This window comes from Paroedura picta, chromosome 14 (genome assembly GCF_049243985.1).
Source record: "Paroedura picta isolate Pp20150507F chromosome 14, Ppicta_v3.0, whole genome shotgun sequence".
Classification (NCBI taxonomy): domain Eukaryota; kingdom Metazoa; phylum Chordata; class Lepidosauria; order Squamata; family Gekkonidae; genus Paroedura; species Paroedura picta.
In genome coordinates, this window is record NC_135382.1 from 17,906,550 (window position 1) to 17,918,870 (window position 12,321).

At 48.7% G+C, this 12,321-nt stretch overlaps 1 protein-coding gene across 2 annotated transcripts; it reads left to right on the forward strand.

Moving 5' to 3' along the window:
* The first annotated feature begins 663 nt into the window (after positions 1-663).
* Positions 664-11,078, forward strand: GPR19 (G protein-coupled receptor 19). Of its 2 annotated transcripts, XM_077309884.1 has the most exons (4): positions 665-757; positions 870-1,056; positions 8,648-8,781; positions 9,687-11,078. In XM_077309884.1, exons 3-4 carry the CDS (start codon positions 8,762-8,764, stop codon positions 10,954-10,956), a joined length of 1,290 nt encoding a protein of 429 aa, XP_077165999.1. In that variant the 5' UTR covers positions 665-757; positions 870-1,056; positions 8,648-8,761; the 3' UTR covers positions 10,957-11,078. The 2 variants fall into 2 exon arrangements, with proteins under 2 accessions (XP_077165998.1, XP_077165999.1); XM_077309883.1 differs by having other exon boundaries at positions 664-1,056.
* Positions 11,079-12,321: the final 1,243 nt, after the last annotated feature.

Here is a 12,321-nt window from a genome sequence, read left to right on the forward strand (position 1 = left end):
GCCTTTGCTTAAAAATGTCCAAAGATGTAGAACCCACCACCTCCCAAGGGAGCCTGTTCCACTGAGAAACTGCTCTAACTGCCAGGAACTTCTTCCGGATGTTTAGATGGAATTTCTTTTGAATTAATTTCATCCCATTGGTTCTGGTCCATCCCTCCAGGGCAAGAGAGAACAACTCTGCTCCATCCTTTATATGGCAGCCTTTTAAATACTTGAAGATGGTTATCAGATCCCCTCTCAGTCGTCTCCTCTCCAGGCTAAACAGACCAAGCTCCCCCAATCTTTCTTCATATATCTTGGTCTCCAAACCCCTCACCATCTTTGTTGCCCTCCTCTGGACATGCTCCAGTTTGAATTTGGATTCTTTCATTCAAATTCACAAATGCCGGGTTTTGCCTGTGCTTGTTCTTACTGTTGGCAGTAAGACGCCTGAAGGGGAGGGACAATTTCTAAAGGACCTGAAGGCAAACCCTTGGCTCCAAGTGCTGTCTGGAAAGTCATATTCCTAGAAACCCTGAACTCCTGGAGAAAGAGGAGGGGCATGTGCAATGAAAAAAAAAATCAATGCACATCGGGAGTCCATTGAGAGCTGATTTTCTCAAGGCCTCAGTTCTTTAAACGCATTTCCAGCAGCAGCAGATTGAATCCAGCCCTTCAGGACAGAGGAGACTGCAGAGTTTACAATGCAAGCCCAGCCTCTCTCTCTTCCCAAAAGCACTAAAGGATCCCCGCAGAGGGGATCTGCTCCAGCAATCAGGTGCTTCCTTCTCCTCCTTCCTGGCTCCCCTTCCCTCCCCCCCCCCAATTGCCAGAGGCCTCGCGGTGACCGTCGCTGGGAGAAAAATAAATAAATAAATCCCCTTCCACAGCCACCCGGCACCATGGCAACCAGGACGTCAGCGTGAGACAGCTGCAGGTTTCCATCCTAAATCCTGTCCTTCCTCGGGATCTGAGGCATTTGAGGTGAGCAGGCGATGCGCGTCGCGGGGAAGGAAGAGACCCGGAATGGAGACCGCGGCGGAAAGGGAGCTCTCCCCCGGCGCGGAGGCTGCAAAGGTAGGGCGCCTCGTCGGCTTGGTGGGGTTGATGGGGGAGGGCTGCAAACCAGGCTCCGGTCACATCCCCCCCGTCCAGGGCAGGAGCGGCTCCAGCAGGCCGGCGACGAAGGAAGCCCTGCGGGATCCCCCCATACGGCCCGTCGCTGCTGAGCGCCTGCAGAGGAACCCGTCGCTAACTGGCGGTCCTGCGGCGCTTCTGTCGCTGTCCATGGTACCCCCGGCTCGCTTTAACCCAAAAGAGGCAAAAAGGACTGGGAAAAAGGAAGGGGAGGGGGCTGGACGGCTCTCCCCCCCTGCCCGCAGGGACCATAGACGGGCGTGGGTCTTACTGCAAAGGGGCATTGGCTGCTGACTTCCCAGTACCAAAAATTAAAAGCAGAAGGATGGGCTGGGGGAGGGGGGATCCTTTCCTTGGGAGGGGGCTTGCTCTGTAGCCCAGGAGCCTGGCAGGTGTGGTTACAGGCTTAAAGGGAAAGGAAGAGAGTGGGTCTAAATTGCCAAGGTTTGACGTGGGGTGACGGCACATGGCAGGCCCCCTGTGACCAAGGAGCTGGGGAAGCCATAGGTGTTCTTGGGTGCGTCCAGACCGAATCTTTCCCCCTTCCCAGGGAACGGTGAAAACGAGACGTATTTTGCCCCACACATGCACTAAACTTCACATGGATCAAGGTCCGTGTGGATGTTTTCTGAACGAGTGCAAACGTGGTTTTGATCCCTGTCACCATGAGAGGCCAGCCTTCCTGATCTCTGGATTATATTTGGATATGGGGAGTCTGGTGTTCTTTGTGGCTGAGGTTGGTACAGTTAAGAGAGGAAGGCTCTCTCCTTCAGAACAGGGGTAGTCAACCTGTTTTCTGGCAGGGGCTCATGGGAATTGTAGTTCATGGACATCTGGAGGACCGCAGGTTGACTACCCCTGCTTCAGAACATAATTTAGATAGACCTTTCAGTGGCACTTCCATTTTGCCCTGAGTGTGGTAAGTCTGCTTTTTTGACACCCACCTGAAGGAGACAGAAGAAAAAAAATCCTTGTCCACGTTATTTGGTTTCAATAGTAAAGAAGGGACAGCTGCCCCAGAATCTGCAGTGGGAAATACTTGCTTTTGCAAGTATGATTGGAAATGGAATGGTCTAATCTGCCCTAGATGGGCCTCCATACGTGCAAATTCATTCCACACAGAGGGCTGGGGGTATGGAGGCCCATCTGAGAAAGGCTGGACTGTTCAGCTCGGAGTAAAACTATTACATAACCTCTCGTGCCTGGCTCCAATGTGCCTATTGACTTAGAATCCCCTCCCCCCTTTTGCCCAAGACACAATTGCCTCTAATGCACTACTGCAGCCAGCAAGAGATTTGCAGGATTGGCAACCTATTTGTTTCAATTTCACCTCCAGCACTGGTAGGACCTGTTGGGTTAGGGGCAATTCAGTCCTTTAAGAGCACGGTTTATCCACAGTGCCTTCAGGGGAAAGGTCACAGCTCGGTGGCAGGGCAGAGTTTTAGTCAGGGGAGATTCCCAATAAAAGGTCCGAGGCTGCAGAAGGCTGCCGTCTACAGAGCAGCTGCCAGTCAGAGCAGAGAACATGGGAGGAGAGGAGCCTGTGTCTGACTCAGCATGAGGCAGCTTCCGGCCAGCTGGTGCCACAGCTGTGCGCAAAGGCAGAAATCATTGCAAGACCATGTAGAATCTCTGTGAGAGAGTCTGCAGATTGCGGGGCCGGGGGTTTAAGCCAGGCTTCCAGAAATCAGTTTAAGTCTTCCCTTCCTAGAACCCCCAAATATACTTGAGAGGCCTCAGTGGATAAGAGCTACCTGGGAGAGCCAGAGCAAGTAAGAGCGTTACTCTATAATCTGGAGAACTGGGTTTGATTCCGTGCTCCTCCACACAGAGCCAGCTGGGTGACCCTTGGCTAGTCACAGTCCTCTCTCTCAGAACTCTCTCAGCCCCATCTACACCACAAGGTACCTTTTGTGAGGAGGAGAACGGAAGGTAATTGTAAGCCGCTTTGAGACTCCTCAAGGGAGAGAAAAGGGGGGGGTATAAAACCTCTTCTTCTGGCAGTGGTGGTGGTTCCACATGGCAGGATGAGCTGGCAGAACTCCGATGACAGCTGGTGCCATTCGTCTTCCTCTCAATGTAGCTGCCTTGGGCTGCGCACTTCCCCTGCCTAGACCCAGTGCTGGTTTAGCCCCCCAAGAAACTGCTTGCGAACTGGTCCTGGAGCCAAATTAGGGTGAAAGACTCTTCAAGTGACGAAGGGAAGAGGCTGAACATTCACTCCCGAAACCTGAATGTGCATTTAGGAACACGAACAACAACAGTTTTATTTTTATAATTGGCTTTCCCAGCTGGACAAGTAACAACAGAAAATATACAGATCATTAATGTACACAAAAAAAAACAGTTATTACATTCTTTAAGTTAAAATTTATTATTAAATATATGCTATTAAACCGCTTCCTTCAAAACCTTAGAAAAGAGGGGTGGCTAATTTCTCTTGGGTAGCATTCTCTGCATGATCGTGCCACCACTGGGGTTCCTTAAAAAACTGGTTTAAAACCAGACAAAAGATCAGAACCTAGAAAAGTACCATGTTACGGATTGAATGTGCCTGGGTTGGCAGAGTTCTCGGCTCCGAGTTTGGAAATACCTGGAGATTTGGGAGGGTGGAGCCATGGAGGGGGGGGGACTTGGGGCATAATGCCATAGTGCAGGGGTAGTCAACCTGTGGTCCTCCAGATGTTCGTGGACTACAATTCCCATGAGCCCCTGTCAGCATTTGCTGGCAGGGGCTCATGGGAATTGTAGTCCATGAACATCTGGGGGACCACAGGTTGACTACCCCTGCCATAGAGTCCACCATCCAAAGCAGCCATTTTCTCCAGGAGAACTGACCTCTGTCTCCTGGAGATCATTTGTCCTAGTGGGAGATCTCCAGCCATCATCTGGAGGTTGACCATCCTACTGAATGTGCGGGGAAAGCATGCCTGGTGACACATTATGTTAATGCATCTGAACTGGCTCTATTTTCCTCTGAGGAATGGAGGGAATCTCTCGCCTGTGAATAAGTATTTAAAGAACACGATTCTTACTCAAGCTAAATTAGGCACCTTTGGGTGAGTCAGCCGCACATCATGGGTTTGTTGCAGACTACAATAGAAATCGGGAAGTCGTGCCTCTTCTGCTGCCATTTAGCATGGGAGTTCCAGCCCCCGCCCCCCATTTGCTCAGTTCATCTTAATGGGCCAGGACTGGGATTCTGCAGCTGGAACTGCTGGGCTAGTGGGGCAGGTCCTGGGGGGAGCTATTGAAGCCTGGATGGCAGAAGGACCAGAGGCAATGAATGTAAAAGTGAGAATGGGCACCCAATCGGCATACGTTGGGTAATGCCCTTTCAATCCAGCTGCAAAAGCACATTGAAAGTGTTGGGGGAAGAGGAGGAGGAGGAGGAGGAGGCTGCTGCCTGAAGTGTCCCCTTCCATTTCCAAGGTCCCAGGAAACAGGAATCATTGAGTCATAGACCCATAGAGTTGGAAGGGGCCAGACAGGCCAGCCATTCCAACCCCCTGCTCAATGCAGGAGCAGCCTAAAGCATCCGGGATAAGTATCTGTCCAGCCACTGCTTGAAGGCCACTAGTGAAGAAGAAAGCCACAAAGAGCTCTGCTGGTCAGGCTTCAAACTAAGGTTGCCAACCCTGTGTTGGAAAATTCCTGGAGATTTGGGGAGGGGCAGAACCTGGGGAGAGGGGGGAGATCGGTAGGATATAATGCCGTAGAGTCCACCCCTGGGGTAGTCAACCTGTGGTCCTCCAGATGTTCATGGACTACAGTTCCCATGAGCGTTTGCTGGCAGGGGCTCATGGGAATTGTAGTCCATGAACATCTGGGGGACCACAGGTTGACTACCCCTGCAATAGAGCAGCTATTCTTGCCAGGGGAGCTGTTCTTTGTCACCTGGAGACCTGCTGTCATTCTGGGAGATCTCAGTCCCACCTGAATATTGTATTAGATGTCACACTGTAATGCACATGAAGATCCAGAACAGTTCATTTTACTAGACTTCTGCTTCTTCAGTGGACTCAAGAAACCAAATAGGATCAATGTCTGAAGGGTGCCCAAAAGGAAGAGCCTCACAACGGCAACGTCCTAGAAGAATTCTTCATGATGTCTCAAATAGTTTGTAGCTCAGACGATCATCTCTCCTCCCAGAGGTTTAGGAATGACCAGGGTAAAGTACATCCGGGTAGACATTCTAGGGCAAGACAGGAAGGCCCAGGGGGGCTGAAAAATTCAGTTGGGGGGAGTTTTTTCTCCAAAGACTTCCCCCCCGTTTTTTTTTTTTAATGGAAAATTGGGAAATTTGGAACAGCACTTGAAAACAATTGTTATGGGATATTTTCTATATGAGAATGATTTTTTTTTCCAGACAAGGTTTCACTCTAAATCTATAACATGGATTTTTTATATAAGAGATTTTCTGCAGCTTTAGATAAACTTATGCTGGGATAAGTTCTGTTAATGCCACTGAACCATTAACATTAGATCATCATAGATATTAGATATTGATCTAATGCATACATTAGTTTGCATACTGTATTTTCGAGAATATGTTTATTGTTTAAATGTGAATAATTTTTTGAAGCCATGACTCCGCTATGATTACAATATTCAAGATTTCAAGGTTTTATTATTTAAAACATTTATAAGGCCCCTTTCTAACTTACAAAGCTCAAGGCAGCTTACAATAAGGACAGAATACATAAAAACTAAATTTTAAAATAACAATTTAGCACTGCCAGAAACTTAATCAAATGTTGTCCTAAATTATACAGCTTCCAAAGTTTAAATTACCATCTGATAACCAAATATTCCTACATATTGTAAGTGTAGGGTTGAGTTTCTGTCCAAATATTTATTTATTTTTATTTATACTTTAATTTCCATCCCACCTCTTTCACAAAGTGATTCGTGGTGGGTAACAAGTCAACAACATTAAAATCCCCTAAATTAAGTATAAAATCAAATACAAATAGTATTTGTAATTATAAAATCCCTATATAAACCCTCCGTTCAGTGGCATAAGTCCCCACTCCTCCCCTCAGCTCAACAGACCTTTTTTTGATAAAAAAATTGTACCTTTTTTGATAAAAAAGTTGCAAACGCTGGCAGGGGCTCATGGGAATTGTAGTTCATTAACATCTGGAGGACCACAGGTTGACTACCCCTGCCTCAGGGTACATCTGCAGGAGAGCCCAATGAACCAGCTGGCCAGCAAGGGGCCCAGATCTTCCAGGCACTGGTCTCAACCAATGACTTGGTGGAAGAGCTCCATCTTGCAGGCCCTGTGGAACTGAGAGGACTCTCATGCTTACTGGAGACAGTTGCAGCTTTGCGTGAAGAAAATGAAGTTATTTATACTTCCCATAGATATGTCAAACGTTATATGCTTTCAAAGTTATAAACACATTTTATGTTGTTCAAGCAGCAAAATAAGTTTAGGCGTGATAGGAAAGTAAGCATTGCCTATATTTCAATCCCACCCCACCTACTCCCAATACCTGGCGTTTTCCAGCTATCTAACATTTCTGTTCTGGCACTCAAGGAGCACAGAGAGTCCTGTGATCGGGTTTCATAGCATATAAAATACAATTCTAATAATTGTATTTTATATGCTACTTTGGACACCGCCCTGAGCCAGCTTGACAGCCTAAAAATCAAAGAAATAAATAAGCAACCCTGCTGTAGCTGGAACCTGGGCTAATGCCATAGTCAGTTGCAAGTAACAATTAAGTCCAGCCAGGCGAAGGCCAAACATTAAAGAAATCTCCATGTACAGTTGGCAGCAGCTATTCCAGTGTTGGAGCTTACCTTAGCTTAGCAGCAAAATGAAGCAAGAGGACTTGGTCAAAGCTTGTTTCCGGAGTGCAAAAAGGAAAGTTGGGGGGGGGGACCCCCATTATAGCAGGTGCCAGAACAATAAACAAAGTGTCTTGTGCAAGGGCTCGTGTAATGGAGAGCTTGTACGCATGTCGAGGATATTATACAAGCATTAATAAGGGTTATGCAAGGCATGCGTATGTAATTACGAAGAAGCATTGAAAAGGTATAAAAAGATGAATGCATGTGTCGATCCATTTACATTTCTGCTAACGTGCTGGATTTCCCCTTTATTGCCATAAAGTCTTGTCTGACTTCAGAACCCCAGGTGGGCGAGCCCCCAATGACAGTTTCATAACTGATCTCCAGAGATCAGGTCCCCTGCAGAAAATGGCTGCTTTGGAGGGTGGTCTTTGCAGCATTATAACCCTTGGCGGTTCCTCCCCTTCCCAAGCAGGCTTGCAGTATGAACTCCATCGACCCACCCTCTCTCTGAGCTCCCTCCCCTAGCCCTGCCTTCCCAGACTCTATCCCCAGATCTCCAGGAATTTCCCAGTCCAAGGACCTTCCATTAGGGAGGGAGCATCATGAGTTTCCACTGGTTTTTCATTTCACTGGTATAGTGAAAACCAGGAGGCCAGACCAGGTTTCTACCTTCACAGCACTAGCAACAGTTTGTTGTGCCGAAAATGTGGAATTTATATCAATGTTGGAACTATTTTGTTATCCACCCCCTTGACCTGCAGAGCCCAGCAAACCCAGTCCTCCTCCTCCTTCTCCTCCTCCTCCTCCTTCTTCTGTCTGTCATAAGATACATAAAATAAACAACATTCAACATGTTACAGGATAATCATGCTTAAGAAGCTAGCTATTAAACCTTCCACTCCTTACCAATCCCCCCCAGTCTACTTTTTAAATATATAATCTGTGTAGAAATGCCATTGTTCTTGAAATGCTTCCAAAGAGTTCCCATTAACCAAGCTGGTTAGCTTCGCCATTTTAGATAATTCAACTATTTTATCAAACCATTTCAAAACTGACGGTGTCTCTGAAAGCTTTCAGCAAACCTGATCTTGTCAGATCTTCGAAGCTAAACACAGTCGATCCTGGCTAGTATTGGGATGGGAGACCTCCAAGGAATACTAGGGGTCACGACGCGGAGGGAGGAAATGGCAAACCACCTCCAAGCATCTCTTGCCTGGCTGCCAGAAACTCCTAGGATTTCCTGGCTACTCTATGCATGCCATATGATGATGAAGAAGAGTTGGTTTTTATATCCCGCTTTTCACTGCCCAGAGGAGTCTCAAAGCGACTTACAGTAGCCTTCCCTTCCTCTCCTCAAAATAGTGAGGTAGGTGAGGTGGAGGGAGCTCTGACAGGACTGCTCTCTGAGATCAGCTTCTAACAGGCCTGTGACTAGCCCTAGGTAAACCAGCTGGCTGCTTGTGGAGGAGGAGCGGGGAATCAAACCCAGCTTGCCAGATTAGAAGCTGCCATTCTCAACCACTACATCAAACTACTAAATGCTACCCACTGATGGCAAGGGTACTTCCCCCATCTCCCTTAAATGTACAGAAACTGGATATTGGGCTACTGGTCCCAGGTAAGGGGGCCAAGATGCATTAATCTTATGTGGAAGAGTGGGTGTCTTTGGGCAGTGTCCAGAAAGGCCCTAACAAGCTGTTCTTTTATGTGTGGATTTCCTTTCTAGTCTTGAGTGGTGTTTTCTCATCGCCCTGCTGGCTGGGGATACAGCAGAACAGGACAGCCAAACCCCAAACAGGACCAGACTTCTCTATGGGACACACGAGGACCAAGCGGGAAGATGCTAATGCATGAATTAAGGTAAATGGCTTTAATTTCCAGGTGGTCGTCTGTCTGAAGCAGGACTACCAAAATTTGTGGCGTGGGAGGAGCGTTTATGAATCACTGCTCACTTCTTCAGACATTCTGGCAGCGCAAGAAGGGAGCAGTGCCTCACATAAGCTCCTCCTCTGCCACAAACTTTGTTCATCTTTAAGTGGCTACCGGACTTTAATGTCAGTACAGGATGTGGATCATGGGGGACCTCGAGGCCAATCTTTCCAAGGCCAGTCTAAAGTCCCTTGCATAGTAGGGCATGGCACCTCCTAAAGCAGTGGTACTCAACCTTCCTAATCCCACGACCCTTTAATACAGTTCCTCATGTGACCCCCAACCATAAAATTATGCAAATGTTCTTTCACAGAAATTAAACCGAAACTGACCCATGGCGTGAAGATCCATTTTTCATGATTGCGTATACATTGGGTTTTCCCCGGGGTTTCTCAGTTCAGTTCTGCCTCTTGCCCCACCATGCCGATCTCGCTCTTTTCCGCTGCTCCAAACGGACAAACGCTCTCTCAATCTACCCCGCAAGGCTGTTGTGTGGATGGCCCCCCCGGCCAAACTGCTTGCCCTGCTGCAACCCCTGTTCGACCCCCCCCAAAGGGGTCCAGACCCCTAGGTTGAGAACCACTGTCCCATAGAATGCTTGTACAGCCATCCCTGAAAGAATGCCTCCATGCCATGACCCCTAGTTTTCCTTGGAGGGACCCCGACCCAAATCCTTGGGGGCCCCCATCCAAATAGCCAGGGGCAGCCTTGCTTAGCTTCCAAGATGTGAAGGGATCAGGTTTGCCTGGACTGTCCAGATCCAGGCAGCAGCAACCGAACTCCTGCTAAGTGCACTGTTTATTCGTCCTAACCAGTGGGTTTCTCTTTCCACGCAGCCCTTCAACGCAAAGGGTGACTATGTTGCTTGCTTGCGACATGGAAAACCCCGGCGCTGCTTTTCTCACCCCGACACCGGGGCTGCTGCAGCAGAGCGACCAGGCCACCGAGACCTCCAGCCCGCTGATGCACTACGAAACAACTCAATTACCTCGGGCACGTGCGCTGGAGACCAATGTCACAGCCTTGCAGTACAAACTGACGCCGGGGGAAATCATAGCAGCCAGTCTGCTTTTCGGAATTCTGTGGCTACTTTCCGTCTTTGGAAACTCCCTCGTTTGCCTGGTCATCCACCGGAGTAGAAGGACCCAGTCGACCACAAACTACTTTGTGGTCTCCATGGCCTGTGCCGACTTGCTCCTCAGCGTGGGGAGCACCCCACTGGTGCTCCTGCAGTTGGCCTCTGGCCGGTGGACCCTCGGGAGCATGATGTGCAAGCTCGTTCGATATCTCCAGTACCTCACTCCCGGCGTCCAGATCTACGTGCTGCTCTCCATCTGCGTGGACCGATTCTACACCATCGTCTACCCCCTCAGCTTCAAGGTGTCTCGGGAAAAAGCCAAGAAGATGATTGCCGTCTCTTGGCTCTTCGATGCCGCCCTGGTGTCTCCCGTGTTCTTCTTTTACGGATCGGGACGGGATCGGCATTGCAACTTCTTCCCTCCCCCTTCCTGGGACGGGGCCGTCTACAGCGTCGTCCACCTGCTAGTGGCTTTCCTGATCCCGTCCGCGCTGATCGTTCTCTTCTACCAAAAAGTCATCAAGTACATTTGGAGGATAGGCACGGATGGCCGGACAGTCCGGAGGACCATGAACATCGTTCCGAGGACAAAAGTGAAAACGATCAAGATGTTCCTCACGTTAAATTTGCTCTTTCTGCTCTCGTGGCTCCCCTTTTACGTGGTCCAGCTTTGGCACCCCTCCGAGACGGACTCCAGGAAGAGCTCTTTGGTTTTCATGTCGGTCACTTGGCTCTCCTTCTGCTCGTCCGCCTCCAAGCCGACCTTGTACTCGGTGTACAATGCAAACTTCCGGAGAGGCATGAAGGAGACCTTCTGCATGTCCTCCATGAAATGCTACCGCAGCAACGCCTACACCATCACCACCAGCTCCAGGATAGCCAAACGGAATTATGTGGGGATATCCGAAATCCCCGCCCCGGCCAAAACAATTTCTAAAGACTCGGTATATGACTCCTTTGACAGAGAAGCAAAAGAGAAAAAGCTCGCCTGGCCCATTCATTCAAACCCGCCCAACACCTTCGTCTAATTCGTTGGGAAAGACGGCCTGTTTTCAGACCCGTCAGACTTACACATGGGGAGGTTGCTGTGTACAATTTACTGGGCGGAAGAAATGGTTTTATTTTATTAAATATGTTTTTTTTTATTGTATACTGGTTTAAAACAAAACAAAACGATGCTCTTCAGAATGAGAGCCACGTTTCAGAGATTCACATCCTCTGGGCTTAAGTTTCTTTTAGAAAAAACTCATTTACTACAGGAGGCCCAACTGTGGTGTGTAAAAGAGGAGGATATATTTGAATGGTGGGAAAATGAAACAGGTGTGTTCCAACCAGCCCTTTTGGGCTCCCCTTCCCTGCTATGGCACTTTACCCCCTTCTACCGTCATTAAAAAGAGCCTCTTGTGGCGCAGAGTGGTAAGGCAGCAGACATGCAGTCTGAAAGCTCTGCCCATGAGGCTGGGAGTTCGATCCCAGCAGCCGGCTCAAGGTTGACTCAGCCTTCCATCCTTCCGAGGTCGGTAAAATGAGTACCCAGCTTGCTGGGGGGTAAACGGTAATGACTGGGGAAGGCACTGGCAAACCACCCCGTATTGAGTCTGCCATGAAAACGCTAGAGGGCGTCACCCCAAGGGTCAGACATGACCCGGTGCTTGCACGGGGGATACCTTTACCATCATTAACTTAGGTAGCGTGCACACATGGATATTTGAGTCATTTGCATTTCAGCCCCTTTCCCTGAAGCTCTTAAAGTGATTCTAGCATACGGGGATGCCCACAAACATCACAGAATCTAAAACACCTCTCCGCACTTCTTGTTTCCCAGCCCTCCAAGTTGATACTTGGTGCTGCTGCATCCATTTGGGCAGCATCTACTTTACAGCTCTAAGCAGAGCCTTTGTCAGGTTGGGAAACTATTATGGCCTTTTAAGTAAGGTCTAAAAAAATCAAGCCAATGGGCCCCTGCGTCTGCCAGCTCCCAGGTGTGCATTGGCCAGATTTGGAACAGTTCCCCGGCAGTTTGGCTGCCTTTTCCTGAGTCCCACAGCTCCCTTGGCCATTCCAAACTATTTGGCGTCACCATTTGTAAGCTGCTTGTTAAGCATCCGTCCTGGCATTCCATTTCCTGCTCACTAGCTAGCTGCCTATCATAACAAGCAGACATGGAGAACTCGGCTGTGAGTGGAAGACCGAGGCCTACCCTGGAAGACAGGTTTTCTCTACTCCAAGGAGGCTCAAAAGGACTTACAGTAAACTTCACAACAGGCATCTTTTGAAGCTGAGTTGTGACTATCCTAAGGTCTTCTAGCAGGGTTCGTATGGCCTTGTCTCCCTCCGATCATTGAACTTATTCCTAGGTTTACTATCAATGGCGATGGAGTGCCATCTGATCC